This window comes from Lupinus angustifolius, chromosome LG15 (genome assembly GCF_001865875.1).
Source record: "Lupinus angustifolius cultivar Tanjil chromosome LG15, LupAngTanjil_v1.0, whole genome shotgun sequence".
In the NCBI taxonomy this organism is placed as follows: Eukaryota; Viridiplantae; Streptophyta; class Magnoliopsida; order Fabales; family Fabaceae; genus Lupinus; species Lupinus angustifolius.
The window spans coordinates 12151183-12169890 of NC_032023.1; the positions used below are offsets into that span (position 1 = coordinate 12151183).

General features: G+C 30.3%; 2 protein-coding genes and 1 long non-coding RNA gene across 3 annotated transcripts; 2 read left to right on the forward strand and 1 right to left on the reverse strand.

Moving 5' to 3' along the window:
- Positions 3700 to 9864, forward strand: LOC109327592 (gibberellin 20 oxidase 2-like). Its single transcript, XM_019560768.1, has 3 exons — positions 3700 to 4327; positions 6810 to 7131; positions 9401 to 9864. Exons 1-3 carry the CDS (start codon positions 3762 to 3764, stop codon positions 9674 to 9676), a joined length of 1164 nt encoding a protein of 387 aa, XP_019416313.1. The 5' UTR covers positions 3700 to 3761; the 3' UTR covers positions 9677 to 9864.
- Positions 10341 to 14090, reverse strand: LOC109328155 (probable methyltransferase PMT26). Its single transcript, XM_019561472.1, has 8 exons — positions 13066 to 14090; positions 12836 to 12985; positions 12279 to 12549; positions 11989 to 12099; positions 11722 to 11896; positions 11232 to 11504; positions 10954 to 11148; positions 10341 to 10843 (listed from the first exon to the last, which is right to left on the reverse strand). Exons 1-8 carry the CDS (start codon positions 14062 to 14064, stop codon positions 10615 to 10617), a joined length of 2403 nt encoding a protein of 800 aa, XP_019417017.1. The 5' UTR covers positions 14065 to 14090; the 3' UTR covers positions 10341 to 10614.
- On the forward strand, positions 14026 to 15350 carry LOC109328156. Its single transcript, XR_002105402.1, has 2 exons — positions 14026 to 14105; positions 15262 to 15350. It is a non-coding gene; the product is annotated as an uncharacterized LOC109328156 (long non-coding RNA).

An 18708-nucleotide genomic window follows, 5' to 3' on the forward strand; every position in this document is an offset into this window, starting at 1 on the left:
ATATATATATATATATATATATATATATATATATATATTATAATTTAAGATTATTGTAAAAGAATTGTAAAATTTAAGTTATATATAACACGATTAAAGAGCAAAACATATTATAAACTATAAGAAGGATTTCTTCATCAAAACATAAATTAGAACAAGAAATCAATTGTTAAATTGATACTCACAGATATTACAAGTTTACAATCAAGAAGAGCGTATGCATGGTAATCACATTTATCTTCAAAATTTATCTTACATCAACTAGAGAACTTATCCTCGCATGACAAAACTTCACAATAATAATGGTCATCAAATCTCTATGTTGAAATTTCTCTTCAGAAGGAGACAGTGCAGAAAAACTAGAGGAGCTCCACTCGTATCAATTTATGGATTTCAATGGACGGCCATAGCCATTCTCTTCTCATTATCCATTCCACTAAACTTTATATTTACAAGAAAAAGATGTATATACTGAAAATATAAGAGTTTTTTACATTATCTTTATATTATATATCATTCATTTTAAATCATCATTTACTCCTATTACACTTTTTATAGTGGCAGTGTTTAAATATTAAACTATTTATTTAGTTGCACAGCCTGAGAAACTCTGGATCTTACTATTACAAAACAAAACTTATGCAACGAGCACTTTGTCTTATTTTACAAAACTCTATTCGGGGTACTAAACTTTGGGGAAAGGAAAACTACCTCATTTTCATGGCAGGACATGTCTCAAACAAGATAAGTTTTGAGACATCGTGTTTAATGGTGAGAAATTGATGAATTGGTATTTTTACTACTCGAATTGTAATGACTGACTCAAAATAAATCACTAATTCATTTAGATATATTTTAAAAAATCCAATTCATCCATGATCTGTTTAATAATATAAAAACCGTCTAATCCTTTCAAATCCAATTTTTAATGAGGGATATCCATCTCATATATATTAAAAGTTATCTAACTTTTCACAAATTGGAGTTAAGATCCTTCTCAATAATAATAGGCGTACAAGTACACTTCAAATATAAGAAAAAATAATATAATTTAACATTTTTATTTTTAGAATATAATGAGCTGATACTATTATCCTTATGTATAAATATAAAAATGATAACTTACTTCTTTATTAATGAAGATTTACTTTTCGGTAATAAATAGATCTAGGCGCGTTAGTGACAATGAGGGAAGGGTAAAGTACGCAGTGATGTTATTGACTATAATGATCAATAGGGTTGAAGTCCATGGTAGTGTCATTGATGAAAATGATATAAGTGAATTGAAATTGAAGTTGGAATAGGGTCAAGTCAACCGTGATGTCCTTAAGGACAATAATCAATAGAGTGGGGGTTGGGGATAGGTTACCACCTTAGAGTTGATATCTATGAGTAAGACTCCTCTAATGAAGAAACAAATAATTTTTTTCTTTTATATTTTAAAGGTAAAAATGTAATATTATTTTAAATAAAAAATATAAATATCAATATGTGATATTGTTTCTTTACTTTTATACAACAATTCCTTTTCTATTAATGGAGATGAGTCTCATTCAATATTGAGGTTGAATCCATGATAATGTAGAGGGAAGGCTCGGGGTCAAATAAATTCATGAGTGGGACTCCTCTTCATTACTGGAGAGGATAGTTATGAGAAAATGCACTAAAAAACAAAAGGACAATAACAGTTATGTCCTTTAATTAATATTGAAGTTACAATTTTGGCCTTAAAAATACACTACAAAATACAGTTGCTCTATACTATAATGATGTTGAGGGAAGGCTCATGGTCAAATTCATGGTAAGGCTTAGGGCCAATCTAAGGGATGATGATAGGACTGAGAATAATTTGGAGAGTTATGGTTGAGCCCAAGTTAATTGAAATTGGTTTGTTTAATGAGTTAGAATGAAAATTACTTTAGATGCTTTCTAACATCATGTTCAAGAAACCTTATTATTACATTTTGTCCTTTTTATAAGACTACTTTGATTTTATAATAGTGTTGTTAAAATTGTACCGATTATCAAACCGGTCAGGATACTGATATAGTAGTATAGTGGTTCAACTGATGGTTCAGTAATTAAATTGCATGTCGGTTATATCAAACATACCAACTTATATTATATATATATATAAACCTATAACAAAAAATTACAACAAGTAGATACTCAAATTTATAATCCATATTCATAATCTACTCAAAATTCACATAAACAAACAACTTTAAGTCTTTAACAAATTCAAAGTCTAAATTGCAAAACATATATCAATCCAAAAGTATCACTTAACAAACGCAAAATATAAATAAATGACACAAGTTCATAACTCATCCTACAAAACAAATAAATTTGGAGTTTTAACATTTAACATCAAAGATTCAAAGTTGTCTCATATCAATGTTCCATTTTTGCACCAAATCCTACCTTCAGAAAGTTGACTCCAAGATTACACAAATGTCATTGAGATTACACACCAATGTTATAAACCAAAAGGTGTAATCTACATATGTCTTGGAAGCATGTGTCTTGAAACGTTGAAGAATGGTTGGAATGAGGGGTCACCGTGTAGTGAGTTTTTAAGTTTTTTTTTAAAAAAAATATGTGTATAAATCGGCCCATTTAGTCGAATTCCAGCTTGTTCACCAGTTTTGATACTTGGTCAGTTCAACATCCGTATCGTACCGGTTAGGGATCCGGTTCACCAGTTTTCCGATCGAACCGGCCGACATGATACAATTTTTATATCACTGTTTTATAGTGTTGGTAACTTTTTAGGTCAATTTCCAAAGTTTTATCCATATTAATTGCTTTTTTATCAAAATATTATTGCGCTAATTAAATTTGAAATAAAATAATTAATTAAATGGAAAGAGAAGATAAATTAATATCATTAATGAGAGTCGATTTTAAAATGGTACATATATAAAACTGTTGGCAAACTTAATATTAATAACATTATTAATCATTTTTTGGTTACTTAATATTTTTATTTAATTTGCATCAAACTACCCCAAAAAAATCATTATATAAATAGGACAAGATAGAACATCTACCAACTATAACCTTGTCTGTTTAATTATTTATTTACTTCTACATTTTTCTATGGATGAGGTCCACATTGGGAGCATGTGTTCCCACAAAATCACAACATATATCTATATCATAAATATTTTTGATATTTATTGTCTCCTTGTATGGATATATTACTATAAGAGCTATTTAAATATTAAAATTATAAACCTTTTATTTTATCTATAACATTTTCAAAGCCAAATACAAAGGAATAATTTCTACCTTATTCATTGTTATGACTAAATTTTTTGTACTATAAATTTTTGTATGTTTCAATAGATGAAGACAATAGGTGTAGACAAAAACTAGGACACCAACATTTTTCTCATATTATTGGGAAATTATATACAAATTAAAGAAAATAGAAAGTTAGTATGAGTTCTAAATAAGTATTTAAGGTGTCATAAATCCTAATAAAGATTATTTGTTTCAAAAACTCATCTCTTTCCAATAAATGTATATTAAGTAATTTAACTTTATTTTTAAAAAAATTCTATTTGATTGAATGATGCATTTTAATTAGATTGAGACATAAATAAGACAGAGACCAAAAGAACATATAACTCCGTTATGTAAATCTAGTGTTAAAATAGGAAGATCTTTTCTACAAGTGGGAAAAGCATACTTCCCTGCTTTCTATTTATATACCCTCCTTTTTGTAGCCAAATTTATAAGTTTGACATGCAGCAATGTCTCCTATAATGAACTCATGTGTGGAAACTCTACTACAATACCATCCATCACAGCAACAACAACAACCCAAAGATGAAAATCCAGCATTGGTTTTTGATTCAAATTTGCTGCAAAAACAAGGGGAAGTACCCAAAGAGTTCCTTTGGTCATTAGGAGACATGGTTAGCACCACCCAAGAGGATCTCAAAGAACCCATCATTGACTTAGAAATCATGAGAAATAATGATGATGAAGCTATTGCTATTGCTGCAAAGCATGTGAGAGAAGCATGCATGAAACATGGTTTCTTTCAAGTTATCAACCATGGTGTGGACCAAAATCTCATACATGCTGCTTATAATGAAAGTGACACCATTTTTAATCTACCCTTAAGCAAGAAGATGAGTGCTAAGAGAAAATCTGGTGGGGTTTCAGGGTATTCAGGTGCTCATGCTGATCGTTATTCATCTAAGTTGCCATGGAAAGAGACATTTTCTTTCCATTACCATCACCAAAAGAGTTCCAATACTCAGGTCATTGATTACTTCAAATCTGTCTTGGGTGAAGAACATCAACAAACTGGGTAAGGTTGAAATTAAATTGATTTATCATAACATGACAATGGGGTGGTCCACGAGTAAGACCATGAAACCCTTGTTTTATGTTTTAAAAAACATTGTTAATAGTTAATATTCTCTTCTAACAAAGAAAAAAAAAGTATTGTCTAAGTACCCTAAATAATATGTTTTCCTTTAGGCCTAAAAATATGGAACTAAGTAATAATATTGTATACTAGAACCACATTTTAATTTCCTTTGGTGGGTAGGCTAGATAGATATCATAAATCATGTTCATTTAAAGTTGGTTTTTGAAAGATAATGGAGAAGAGAAAAAGAGCCATGAAACACATTCATATAATGTATGAAGTTTTTCTTTTCACTTTTCCTTCCAAAAACTCAACTCACAAAGGGATTCTAAGCATTACTATGGTTTTTCTAGATATCTCTCCAATTATTTAATCTATTTTCTTTATCCAGTTTTCTATTGGTCTCATCCACATAATCAACTTTCTTCTTAATATATTTACTTCTAATTTTATTTTGTCTAGTGTGTCATACAAAGCAACAATCTTATCTTTGTTCTATGTAGTTTGTTCTCTTATTGACATTTTATCACTCAATTTTCTGTTACATATAACATTGTAGGTCTTATAATCTTGCGATAAAACTAACCTTAAACTTGAGTGATATTTTTTTATCATATATGATACTTGAAATACTCTATTGCTTAATCCAACCTGCTTGAATCATATAATTGACTCAATATATTTAAATATATTGAGTTGTAGTATGGTATGATCCTTAATCTCTACTTTGGTGCTAGGTTTTGTTGGCCTTCTACTAAACTAACACGTCATATATTCTGGCTTATTTTAACTTATACAAAAGTCATGTATTTCTAAAATTTGTCTTAACTTTTTTTTAAGTCTCTTATCTAGTCTTCTACTAATATTGCATTATCTAATTATTTAATGATTTAAGTTTTGTTTGTGAGTCTATTGAAAGGGAATGAAGGGGAAGAAATGACTTTGAAAAATCTCTCACTTTTTTAGGAGTTAGGTGAAAGAGGGAGGAACATTTTGAAAAGATTAATCTCTAAAACTCTGTGGAACCTTTAATGTAACTATTTTCATAGTTCCTCTAATTTAGTATTTTTCTAATGACAAAATGTCAAAATACATAAATGCATTTAGTAAAATTATAAATTAAATTTTTTTACATTTCTCATTGTTAATTACATTTTAAATAAAAAAAACATTATTACATTATTATTATTATATTCTTCTCTTATCTAAATTTCATATTCTCAAACATGGATTCCCTTTCCATTCCTCTTCTACCATTGCTAATTGATATTTCCTATCTTTCTCTTCCTTTATAACTCTCAAACATAGCCTTAGAAATCATTAATCCTGCATAATGTCAGATATAATGCTCATTTTTGTGACATTATAATAATAGTATTATGAAGTTCCATTAAGGGCCCTACTGCACCTGTTGTGACAAGAGCCCCCCTCAGAAAGTAGCATTTCAATAAGGACAACCAAGTTCCATTGGTTGTTAAAGCCATAATTATTGCAACTCAAATGCATTACAATCACAACCTCGCACTATGTCGATCAAGTACAGATATGCTGTCATCATACAATCCAACTCGGATACGAGATAGAGTGAATGAAAATTACCTAAGCTATAACTTGTAATTATCATTCTATATCTATAACTCGGATACGAGATATACTTATTATTATTCTATATCATTTTCCTTCTCATATCAGGAAATAATTATCTAGACAAGCCATTATAGATATACCACAAGTACCTAACATAAGGCTTATAATTAATCAGGATCCTAAATGTTTTTTACTCATATAAAATTTATTGTAAAAATATTACATAATTAAATTATTTGATATTTGAGATAAATTAGGGACAAATTTTATATGCTACTGGCCTACAAAATTTCACCACGGACACTGCTCAGTACTACTAATTACTTGTATTTCTTAGTAAAAGTCAATTTTTTGAAGGAGATATCTGTTTGTTATTAATGGCAAAATAAATAGTATAGAGTGACTGATATAAATGATTTCTATTTTGTTTTATTGTAGCATAATATATAAAACTTAGTGTAAGATTAAAGTAAATGCGTAAATATTATATTAAAACGAGAGAAATAACATGTTAATAATTATCATGAATCATAAACATAATATTAATATTTACTTTATAATTTTAATATTTTTATCTATATTAATGTTACAATTAAAAATCAATACTTTATAATTCAATTTATAGTATCCAAAAATGTTTTTGAAATATGCCATTGCTGGGATATGAACATATGTCTTGACAACAACAATTATTTTAGAGTATGAAACAAGACCTATGCATTAATAGTGGAACAATTGTTTTTGACATCTACCTTATCTTATTGAATAATCATTGACCCTTCATTTCCAAGCACATGGTTTTTGACTTTTATGCTTATTTTGATTGAAATAGTTGGGTGTATCAAAAATACTGTGAAGCAATGAAGAGATTATCTTTAGTAATGATGGAGCTTTTGGCCATTAGTTTGGGAGTGGATCGTTTGCATTATAAAAGTTTTTTTGAAGATGGTGATTCAATAATGAGGTGCAACTATTATCCACCTTGCAAAAGTTGCAGCCATACCCTTGGCACTGGTCCTCACACTGATCCAACCTCACTAACTATTCTTCATCAAGACCAAGTTGGTGGTCTTGAACTTTTCATTGATAATAAATGGTTAGCAGTTCGTCCTCGACCAGAAGCCTTAGTCATAAATATCGGTGACACTTTCATGGTATGTTAACTTCTCATTTGTCCTTTCTTAGTAACATCTTATCTGGTTTAGAACACACCTTCTTTTCTAAAAGAGTGTAAAATATATATACTGACAGTATAAAGATTTATACACATTCACTCTATTATTTACCGTTTATTTAGATTACCTTTTCTAAAAAGTCAACAATAATTAAAAATTAATGATGAACGATGCAGTGACAATGTATCTTTTTTATCTTTCTAAAATGTATATTATTTTATGTATTACCTTATTTTTATTTGTCAGAAAATTTGAATTTAATATATACTTTATTCGTTCTAAAGCTTTTGATATTTTGGGTTTTTCATGTTATTATATATCTGCCAATGTTTTAGAAAATTAATATATATTTATATTTTACTTTTTTTTTTCATTATTCTCTTATTTATTACCAATATTTTTGTCATATGCATGTCTATTTCTTTTTTAACTTATTTTCCAACAGTCATTAAATGATATTATGTTAGTCAAATTAAATTTATTTTTTACTTAATTTATCGACTTTTTAAATTATGTGAATAATTTTAAGCAAAAAAAAGTTTTAAAAAATTTAATTCATATTTTACTTTTTATGTTACTACAAACTTTACAATAGTTGTCTGAGTATGCATAATGTTTCTTGACCTTACATAAAGTCAGGTTCTTTTAACAACAATGTTATGCTATATGTATGATCACGTTTTGTTTCTTTTAACAAGAATGTTATAATGTTATATATATATAATACACCAATATCTTATAACTTTCTTTTCTGAAAAGTAAAGGAGACATAAAAAAAAATAGAAATTAGTGCAATTGAACGTACTTTTTTTTATAAAAGAAAGATATAGGCACTGGTGCAAGATTTGGTGTAGATATAAAATTGTAATATTTTATCTCTTTAAACTTCTTTTATTCGTCTAAAAAGGCGGCTAGCTGTCCCACAACATTATGCATCATATTGATGAAAGTAAAAAGGAGTCGAAATTACAGCATCCAATGAAATAACTATTAAAATATTAGTTAAAAAATTGATGATGATCAAAATAAGAAATGGACAAAACAAATGTAGAGAAAGACAGATACTTTTTGTTGGATAATGATTGTAAATAATGTTTGAGGTTGGTTAAAAAAATTAAAAGTATTTTGCTTTATAACCTAATATTGTAAATATTTAAAAAATATAAAGTAATTATTATGTAAAACAATATAAACGTTTATTTTATTATCTTCACTCAGGATAATATGATTTCTCCTTTATAAGCAACATATAGGATAATGTAAAATGAAATCTTTTTGAATTGGACTTAGGCATAATAATTAATATTGCAAAAGTAATACCTCTCTACATGGCTTCGTTAGCCCAAACTCAAGTAGTACTATGTATAGTTTTATTTTTGAAAGATATAGCAATATGTATAATAAAATATAGAGGTGTGGATAAATAGATTTACCATTGATTATTGTTAGACTAAATTACATTAACATCATATAAGTTTTAGAGAAATTATATAAATTATTTCTCCATTTTTTATATTTACACAAACCCTTAATTTATATACATACATTATACTAACTATGACATAAGTGTAATCTTTTAAACAAAAAAAAATGATAATTATAATTAAGTTAAACAAAATATGGTATATTACGGAGACAAGTCAAAATAGTATACGAGTCCATACATATTCATGATTTTTCGTTTGCTATAAGATAGTTTAAGAGCAATTTAAATAATATATCTTAGAATTTTAATGTGTTATATATAATTAACCAAAAATAATGAAGACATATAAGTCTTATATTATCTAAGACTTGTCCGACAAGGTTAATTAATATAATGTATGAAAATAAATATGAGTGATTTCTATAGGTACAAAAAGAAAGAGATACTTTATATAATTTTATTAAAACTCTGAAAGAATGTAAATGTAATTATGATAATAAGATTTGAACTTTGTGATTAAAAAATTGAATTTGATGTGGACTGAACAGTGTAAAGCTGTTATGTGACCCCATCAACTTGATATCACACTAGGTAATGTGATGAGATAAGTCCCCACAATTACAATATTTGATCTGCAATGTAGTACATCTACAAAGTAATACTCACTTTAATAGCAAAAGGTGCATAGAAGTGAAGTGACTTGTGTGTAAGTGTCCAGCTATACTGAGCAATAATGAAGTTTTAATTATATCTGAAAAGTAAATTGATAATATCTGAAGAAGATACAAAGGATTGAATATGTTGGTCTTTTTGGTGTCTTAGGCATTATCAAATGGGAGATACAAAAGTTGCATGCACAGGGCATTGGTTAATGCAGACAGGGAGAGAAGGTCATTGGTTTTCTTCGTGTGTCCAAGAAAAGACAAGACAATAAAGCCACCAGATAGTTTGTTACGCAAAAAACAACCAAGAAAATATCCTGATTTCACATGGTCCAATTTGTTTGAGTTCACACAAAAGCATTATAGAACTGATTGTGCTACACTCCAAAGCTTCTTTCAGTGGCACTGCTCTTCTTCCATACCATCCAACTTCTAGTTACTTTGCCTTTGCTTTTGGGTAATAAATGTCGCCCCAAAATAATTCACTGGAATTGTTTTACTTTACTTTTGTTATATGCATCATGCATATGTTAAGTGAGTGTTTTCTTGCAGCTTCTTCACTATATATAATTATCTTTGTAGTATTATATGTACTTTACTTTTCATGTACTTGATTATATATACATATCCGTTTTGAGTGCTTAGTATGGTGTTTGTACGAAGAAGAACTAGCTTGCATCTACTGATTACAAATTACAGTACAAATGCATTTAATTAATGAAGTTCGATTTTTGTTGTGTTTATGCATATAGATATTTGTTTGTTTTATTAGTAAGTACTACTTTTACCCTATATCACAATAGATGATAATATTTGAAAATGGACAAATATTTACAGTTTCTTAACATAGCTCTAATCATAGACATGCTCAGATCCTTCAGGAGTTACTTAAGTGACCACTGTTTCCACTCCCTATTTCCTTAACAACTTACTTGTGAAGACACTTAAGATTGCAAAATGATATTGTAATTTTGGTGAAATAACATTAATAGAAACACAAAGAAGTAGTAACCCTCAAGTAGATCAAATTTTACATCAAAATATATCTTTCATGTTCAAATTTTCAGTTAAATACATAATACCATTTCAGGCATGGTGGGTATTTCAATTTTTAACTATTACGCTTACAAACCAACGGCCTTTACATGTGCAAGAATGTGATCAAATTTCCTTCAAACTATGGTACCATGTTACAGTTACAGCAAAAGACACAAACCTCTAAATATAAATAGAGGATATCAAAATGAATACTCAAAATGAAAAAGAAGTTGACATAAATACCTAACTAACATGATATATAACTAATAGTGGAAAGTATAATAGCACAAGAATCTTGGACAGCCAAAACCCAAGAACTTTGGCATCTATCCATGTTTAAACAATGGCATACTTGAGTGTCTCCGACTCTTCCGGCCGCCACATGGACTTCTGGACACATAATAAGCCCTCGTTATCCTTGGAGTAAGTCATGCGAATCTCCCACCTCATAGCCTTTATCATGCTCTGAAGCTCTTCGACGATTTCAACCGTGTCACGAACGATAAGCTTTCCTTCAGGCCTGAGAATCCGATCAACCTCAGCCACTACAGCAGCTATGTTGCACCTGTGTACCAATAAGCATCAGCAAAACCAGACTAACATATGGTATTATACTAATCAGATAACCAAACTCTTGCAAGTGATGAATGTGAGATATGAAATAGTTGTTGGAACCTTTCTTTAAGCTTCGAAAATAGATGATCTGCATGGAGTAGATCATAGGTCCTAGGATAGGTGCTAAATGATTCACACCAATCATGATATATACCGAAAAGACCGCGTTCATAAATGATAGGAAGAGTATCTGGGGCATCTATGGAAACAACATTCATAACCCAAATATTCAAATCCTTCAAAGCTGCAGCAAATCTGAAAAACACAAACAGTGGATGATGTCAAACAAGGACATAATAGCAATTTAATATAACTCAGAAACAGTGACTTCTGCTCACCCTCCATAGATAGATCTCATATCCATGACATTCCGTATATTTGACCACTGAATTCCCATCCCATTTAGATAAGACTTGGACACTACGTGTTTCCAGTGTTCATAATCAGCAGCAAAATCTTCAGGGGCAGGCTTTCCATAAACTCCAACTTGGGAACTTGACAACCAGTACGGTACTTTGGCAACTCTTGCTGGCCATTTCTCAGGCCATTGTGACCCACGTTCGCTTGAACTCACTGGCGCTTTGTGTAGGCAAGCTTGCAATGGAACGTTCCTGTGATACCAATGTGATTAGACTCCATTGAATCGAAAGGGTAGGGATAGTGAGGGAAATAAAAAAATTATCCAGCTTTGTCTTAAATAAGTTTTTCTCACATTAATTATAACTGTCAAAATGAAGATCAGCGATTAACTCGGTCAAAACTCCTCTTTTTTTTCTCTTTTTGCTTAGGTTTTTATTTAAAAAATAAACACAGTTGAGGAAGAAATACCATGCTGCATTAGGATCATCAGAGTCTGGACACACTGGAGGCTCATTCTTCGAACGTTTCTCATAACAATCATTTGATGTTGGCTTCTTGTATACAGCTATTCCAACTCCATTAACTTGATCCTTGCTGATCGACACAAGTTCCCAGCACATTGCTTTTGTTAGTGATTTCATGGCTGCAGGTGAATTCACAAAATGTCAGGACTCAGGATTAATATAACTACATCAAAATGAAGAAGAGGCAGGCATAAGTCTAGTTATCATATACCATTCCATATTTCAACATCTTCTGGAAGCTTCTGATAAATAGGAGTAGCAGACCATACAAATAAACCGCCAGGTCGCAATACTCTATTCAGCTCCAAAAGAAGTTTACCACCTGCAGTTGTAGAAAAAAAATCAGGCCTTCATAATAAAACTCAGTTGCATTTACATGTATTTTGCATCACTTCAATCTATATGGTTTCTTAAAACTTAAATTCCTTGATAAAACTGATTATAAAAATGCTTAAAATGAATTCATCTAAACACCAAATAAAAGTCTTGCCATCATAATACCTTCTATATGCCATGGAACTCTACACCTTGCACAATGGACTACATCAAATACTTTCCCAGGGAAGGGAAGCCTCTTTGTGCCCATCACAGCAGAAATAGCAGGAATTCCCCTTTCAAGTGCAAATTGTACCTGAGCTTCATGTTCATCTTTTGGTGCAAGTGACATTGCAAGAACATCTCTGTCAAAGAGAAAGCCTCCGAAGCTAGCAACACCACACCCGACATCTAATATAACACGTGTACGTTTCCCCCAAGCAATTTCAGGTACAAACTGCATCATTAGAAACCCACTAAATAAATCAAATAAATAAATACATATGCAAAGAGAAATTTTCTAGGATCGGAGCATAAATATTGGTCTTTATAGTATAGTTCGATGTAGCCTAACTTTTCCTGTGGATAAAGAAACTGATTCGTGGAACATAAAATAATGTAGCTGAATATGTAATATCAATTTATGAAACATGCAGCAAAAGTTACCAGATCTGTATTTATAGACAAATTATTAACATTAAAGAGCAATGAATAAAAGCCAATGCTGACAGAAAATGGTTTACCTCTTGTATAAAGTCAATGTAATGAAGTGCCCCATGCTTGAATTGGGTGCCACCACCAGGAAAAGTAAGGTACTCGCCTGTAACTTTTACCCAATTCTGATGTCCCTTAACTTCAGCAAGTTTAGTGTGTGGAACGTTGTAATACCATATCTGAAGGAGAGTAACTTATTGTCACATAATAGTTTGGTCAAACATAGAATGAATTTGACAATATTTTAGTTAATTTATACCTTCTCTCTGCTTCGAGGCCACTCAATGGAGCGTTTATATCCTTCAGGAAGACTGACAAGGCAGGTGGGGGGTTCTTCAGGACAGTGCCTTTCTCGATGTTCGTAATGCTTAGTACTCCGAAGACTCCTAATTGCTTTCCAGTTATCAAGGCATGGGATAAAGTCGGGGCCAGCAGTGACATTGCAAAGTTTCCATTTGTACCCTGTTGTCTTCTTGGAGGATTCTTGAGACTCCTTTTCATTCTTTGACTCTGCCGCCTGAGTTGAAAAGGACCCAGTTTGTGTTGTACTTTCTTTTAGAAGGTCGGACTGGGCCCCGGAAGGGTATACCTCATCGGAACTCTGGTTTTTGGCATTATCATCTGTATTCTTCTCACTTGAGCTTTCATCAGAATCTTTGTTATCACTTTGTTTCACTTTCTCCTCTATGTTACTATCTGTTGTCTCAGTAGAGTTATCAGAACTTTTCTCACTTTCCTCTTGATCAGACTTATGGTCATCATCTGATTCAGACTTCTCATTTTCAGAGGAGTCCTTAGTGGAAGTTTCATCGCTATCTTTGCTATTCTCTGTAACTTCTGAGTTTGAATCAGTATTTTCTGTCTTGGAATCTTCTTCATCTGTTTTCTTATCCGCATCTTCTACCTTATTATCTTCCGAAGATTTATCTTCTTGCTTTTCTGGCAAGTTAGAGTTATCTTCAGAGGAGACATTACTGTCCCCCTTGGTTGCATCCTCAGGCAAATCTCCCGGGTTATCTTCAAATTGCCGAGTATTGCTATTATCGACTTCACTCACCTGTTCTTTTATCTCACTCTGTTCTTTCACCTCATTCTTACTCTCCTGTGCATCTCCATTCTGCACAGGAACTACAGAGGACGATGTCATCATCCAAACCCCAGCCAAGCATAAAGCCACAAACACAACAATAGTTACTGTCGAACAGTAACTCGAAGATGATCTCCTACCATCTAATCTTGTATATTTCCCTATAGCCATGTTGTCTGAGGGTGCAATAATACCACTGATAACTACACCTGGTCATCAATCAAACAACTATTAAACAGTGACACCATTCACATTGTTAGCCATACCAGAGCATGAACCAAAAATTCAAGGGGGCATAAAAAAATAAATGTTCAGACTTCAGATCATAAAATAAATAGGTAATATTGCAAGAAACGTTTGTTGGGTTTCTTTAAGTGTGAAGTTTCACATTGGATATGCAGGGAGGACTAAAGGAGTTTATAAGTGAAAAAGGCTCATGAAACTAATCTCTTAAGGTTTTGGTTTAAGATGTTGTGTCTCATTTGTGGCTCTCCATTGTTCCCATATGCTAGTAACAATGGAACTTCCCGGTCGCAGTCTGGTCCAACAAAGTTAAAAAAAAAAATTAAGTTCTAGGTTGTCATGGATCTCTCCTATAATAAACGAAGAGGGGCGTGGGTATGCATGGTCAGGGAAAGATCTAGCTCCCTCTTCATTCTATTTGTAGAATTAGTTATATACTTAAATGTTCTACGGAATATATATATATATATATATTACTCTTGTTATCTGGATCTGTCCCTAGTTACTATTTGTATAGTTGGATCTACCACATCACACTAAATTTTCCTTCATGTTGTATATGTTTTAATTGATCTACCACTGAAACTAAATTTCTGGATCCACACCTAGTCATAAAGAAGCTCCACTACTGATTGGGTCATTACACAGAGAAAGTGCATGAGTGAGTAGTTGGAAAGTGGAACATGTAAATTACACACAGCACATTAAATATGAAGTAAATGTTAGTTTCCACCTTTTCACATTCCTGCTCTACAAAAGCAAAGTGATTTTCAACACAACCAAATTACTTCCACAAACACTAGCTTAGTTTAACTAAACAAATCAAGCACCAAAACAAGTTCAACGAATCTAAGATCAAAAAGTTCCCAACTTATGAACTTCGAAGTTGAAACAAACTACTCCATAGTTGTGAACATTAATAAGCAAAACTCAACATCAACAAATTCTCAAATCAAAGTGAAATCAGCATGAATTACATAGATCAATATTCTAAAGTAACAAACCGACACAGTTAGTTCAATTGAGAAACTCATAATAGCACTAAAGTTTGAATGTAAGTATATAAGTTGAAAAAATGAATATAAAGGAAGAAGATGCATGTGTTGTAGTAGATCTGAGTATGAGTACCTTGAAAAGAAAGTAGATCTGAGAGGGAAGAAGAACAACTTGTGAAGTGTTATCTCTCCATTTTTTGATGTTGTTGTTGCATTGAATGAGGGAGAGAAAAAGAGAAGTGTGACAAGAAAGGTTTAAGTGAGATGGATTTAATAGTACTTTGAGAGAGTGGGATGGGAATAGAATATGTTTAGATAAATTTATTTATTTTTCTATGAAAAACAAAATGAATATTTCAAAATTATAAAAATATATTTATAAAATAATTTTAAAACATTTTTTTAATTCTAAAACTTAACTTGCAAACAAACTAATAAGTGCAAGACAAAGATAGATCTAGAAGTGTTGATTGTAAACCAAACAATTGTTGGTTCTAGGAGAGGCAAGATAGATCTCAAGTATTTTTTGTCCACATGCAAGAGTTTGAATTCTTGGAGAAGTATGTTTTGGAAGGACTAACTACAAATTATATGAATTAATCATAAGTGATAACAATGGTATTTTACTTAAAACAAATCCATAATACTAAAAATATGTTGAGTTCACTAATTTTGTTAACTTTTAGAGATTGACTAGAGTTCTTATCAAAAGTAAAGAGATGATAGTAGGAATAAAAAAGGATGAACTATATTATGATGGTTTGAATTCAGAAACTCATACCTTATATATAAATTTAATTAATTCATCTAACTATATAAAATAATATATGCTATCAAAATTAAAACCTTATGGTGTATTTTAAAAGTAGGATGAGTTTGATGAGAATATGGTTCTTTGCTCATATATCAAAGGAATAATTTACTACATGCAATCCAAGGAATAATCTGAACATGGTGAATACTTTGAAGAAAAAACGTTACTTTTATACGTATAAAAATTATCAATTTTCGTATATATCCACCAATAAAAAATGGATCTTTATTTCTCATCTTTACTCAACAAGAAGAACTTAGAAAGAACATCTTCATTAATAAATAAACAAGTACATGTATTTTTAATGACAAACTTATTATTCATTGTAACTAAAAGAATAATGTGTTATTGGAAATTGTATTTTTCCTTTACTTTTTTTATTCACTTGCCTTTCATTAACCAGGATCCCAACTCAAGAAGAAAAGGGTATGAAATGATGACTTTGTCGGTGGGAAAGGAGATTTTGTTTTCCTACCAATTTCTATTTTCGTACCGACTTAAATATATAAAAATAATGTTCATGTGAAAACCGCGTAAGAAAATATAAAATAACCTTAAAAAAAGAAGAGATATATTAAATAAAGTTTAAAATTTATACACGGACCCATCATAAAGTTTTTACATCATCAATAACATATCATCCTTTATTGATTTATAATACTTTTGTTTGAAAATCAACAATAATTAACATATGAACTAAAAATACTTACACTTGTATATACATATTAAATCCTATTAAATAACTCATGCAATGGATCTAGATTTTAAACAATGTTTTTTAATACAACTAACTCATGCTTCATAAACACTCACACTGTAGCTATAAAGAGGGGCATCCATAATGAGAAAAGTTTTCACAATTGTGAATATAGAACGATTAAAGTATATAACTTTATATCAATCGTTAAGATTAAAAATGGGTTCATCGTCATACTACCATCTCAGAAGTACATGTTTATTTATCTTTAGTCTTGAAAATTCAATTACAGTTATTTGGCCAAGATTCACTATGCTAATTTCCGACAAACAAGCTAATTATTCTGAAATTAACTTCATTATTATTATAACGATTCAAATTAATTATTTTTAATTTAGTTTAAAGTTTGCAAATATTTTCTAAGCTATTTGAGCATATTCATTTAGCCCAAATTTGTAATTTGGTTGTCTAACACAGTATAACTATATGTAATAAATAATATTCAAATAAGTTTTTATGCTATATATAAACAATTTGCATAATATACTAGAAAAAAATGTAAAATGTATACACTGACAGTGTAAATATTTATACATATACACTTCATCATCCACCGTTCATTTGGATTACATTTTCTGAAAAGTCAACGCTAACAAAAAATCAATAGTCATGATACAATAATAATGTATAAAACTCATACACTGTCAGTACATACATCTTTTTCTCATACTAGAAATGTAAGGGACGTCGGTCCATGCAACAAAAGAGTCATATCACGAGGCTGGCAATCACAACTTCAAAAAAAAACCTAAAAACAAATCAGTTTTTCTTTTTATTACACTCTCTCCATCTTAAAAATTAGAAAAGAAAATGTCTGAACTTAAATTCTCAATTATAGTTGTATTAAATTATTGGAATGATGGCTGATTAATAATTTGGTAGCAAATCATTAAATGCTTATTCATTTATTTGTTATGAATTTTCAAAATGGAAAGTATAAAAAATGATTTTGAATTCCAATTAATTTCATTTATTCAACCATTGGGATTTGGGGGAAGGGAGACAACCGACACATATGAGGACTAGCAAATTAATAACAATTTGAATAATAATAATAATAATAAGAATAGTTACTAGTAGGACGTTTTGATCAATTATTATGTGCACAATATATAGTATTAGCATGCATTCTCCCTCAAAAAATATTGGCCATGCATCCTCTTTTTTTAATCATATAAGAAATGCATTATATTTAAGATTACTTTAACACGTTTTTATTATTTGTTAAAATTCATGTTGCGAATTTTTAACATTCTCATACTACGTGCATGCGTAAATTAATGTGTGGAGAGTTATTTTCATTTTAATAAAAAATTAAGTTTGAATTCCTATAATGGATTTTCTACTTTTAAAAAATAATTAATGCATGCTCAAGGAACATGGCAAACTGAGTTTGGCAGAAACCATTTAAATTGATGGGAAGCACGTTCTGAGATCTGGAATTTGACTTCATTCAATATCTAACGTGCCACAGTCGTCTGGTCTTTTCGGCCCTTAGCCTTTTTCAGATTTTACTATACTCCATTGATTCCATATATTTTATTGAAAAATAAAATGCAAATATTTATTAATTTTTTAAAATATCCCAATATTTGAAATAAAAAATATATGAAATTGAAAGAGTAAAATATATAGATGTACCATATTTGTTTATTTATTTATTAAAAATACGTGATTGGGTGAAGATTTTTTTCATGTTGGGTAACTATTAACACACCTTTTTTTCCTCTAGGTCATCAAAATTTTGCAACATAAATTTTGATGAAGTATAAATGGTGTTCCATCCTATCCTAGCATTAGACTACTAGTCTAATTTCAATTTACTAGTCATATTAATAGATTTGAATCCAAAATCTAGATCGATCAACACTAACAACCAAGCATATAAAATCTGATCTATGCAATTATCAATCATGCGCATACATATAATATATGGTCATTATAATTGACTACACACTCTCATGTTTGGCTAAATAATTGAAAACACATTAGCCACCAAAATTCAT

What these genes read in the sequence shown, in the direction of transcription:
- LOC109328155 (XM_019561472.1), bottom strand. Translation starts at nt 14,064, where the DNA reads ATGGCTATAGGGAAATATACAAGATTAGATGGTAGGAGATCATCTTCG. An exon ending in GGCCTCGAAGCAGAGAGAAG is followed by an intron (nt 12,986 to 13,065) that starts GTATAAATTAAC and finishes ACTCTCCTTCAG; the next exon opens with ATATGGTATTACAACGTTCC. An exon ending in TTTTCGAAGCTTAAAGAAAG is followed by an intron (nt 10,844 to 10,953) that starts GTTCCAACAACT and finishes ATTGGTACACAG; the next exon opens with GTGCAACATAGCTGCTGTAG.
- LOC109327592 (XM_019560768.1), top strand. Translation starts at nt 3,762, where the DNA reads ATGTCTCCTATAATGAACTCATGTGTGGAAACTCTACTACAATACCAT. An exon ending in GAAGAACATCAACAAACTGG is followed by an intron (nt 4,328 to 6,809) that starts GTAAGGTTGAAA and finishes TGATTGAAATAG; the next exon opens with TTGGGTGTATCAAAAATACT. An exon ending in ATATCGGTGACACTTTCATG is followed by an intron (nt 7,132 to 9,400) that starts GTATGTTAACTT and finishes TTGGTGTCTTAG; the next exon opens with GCATTATCAAATGGGAGATA.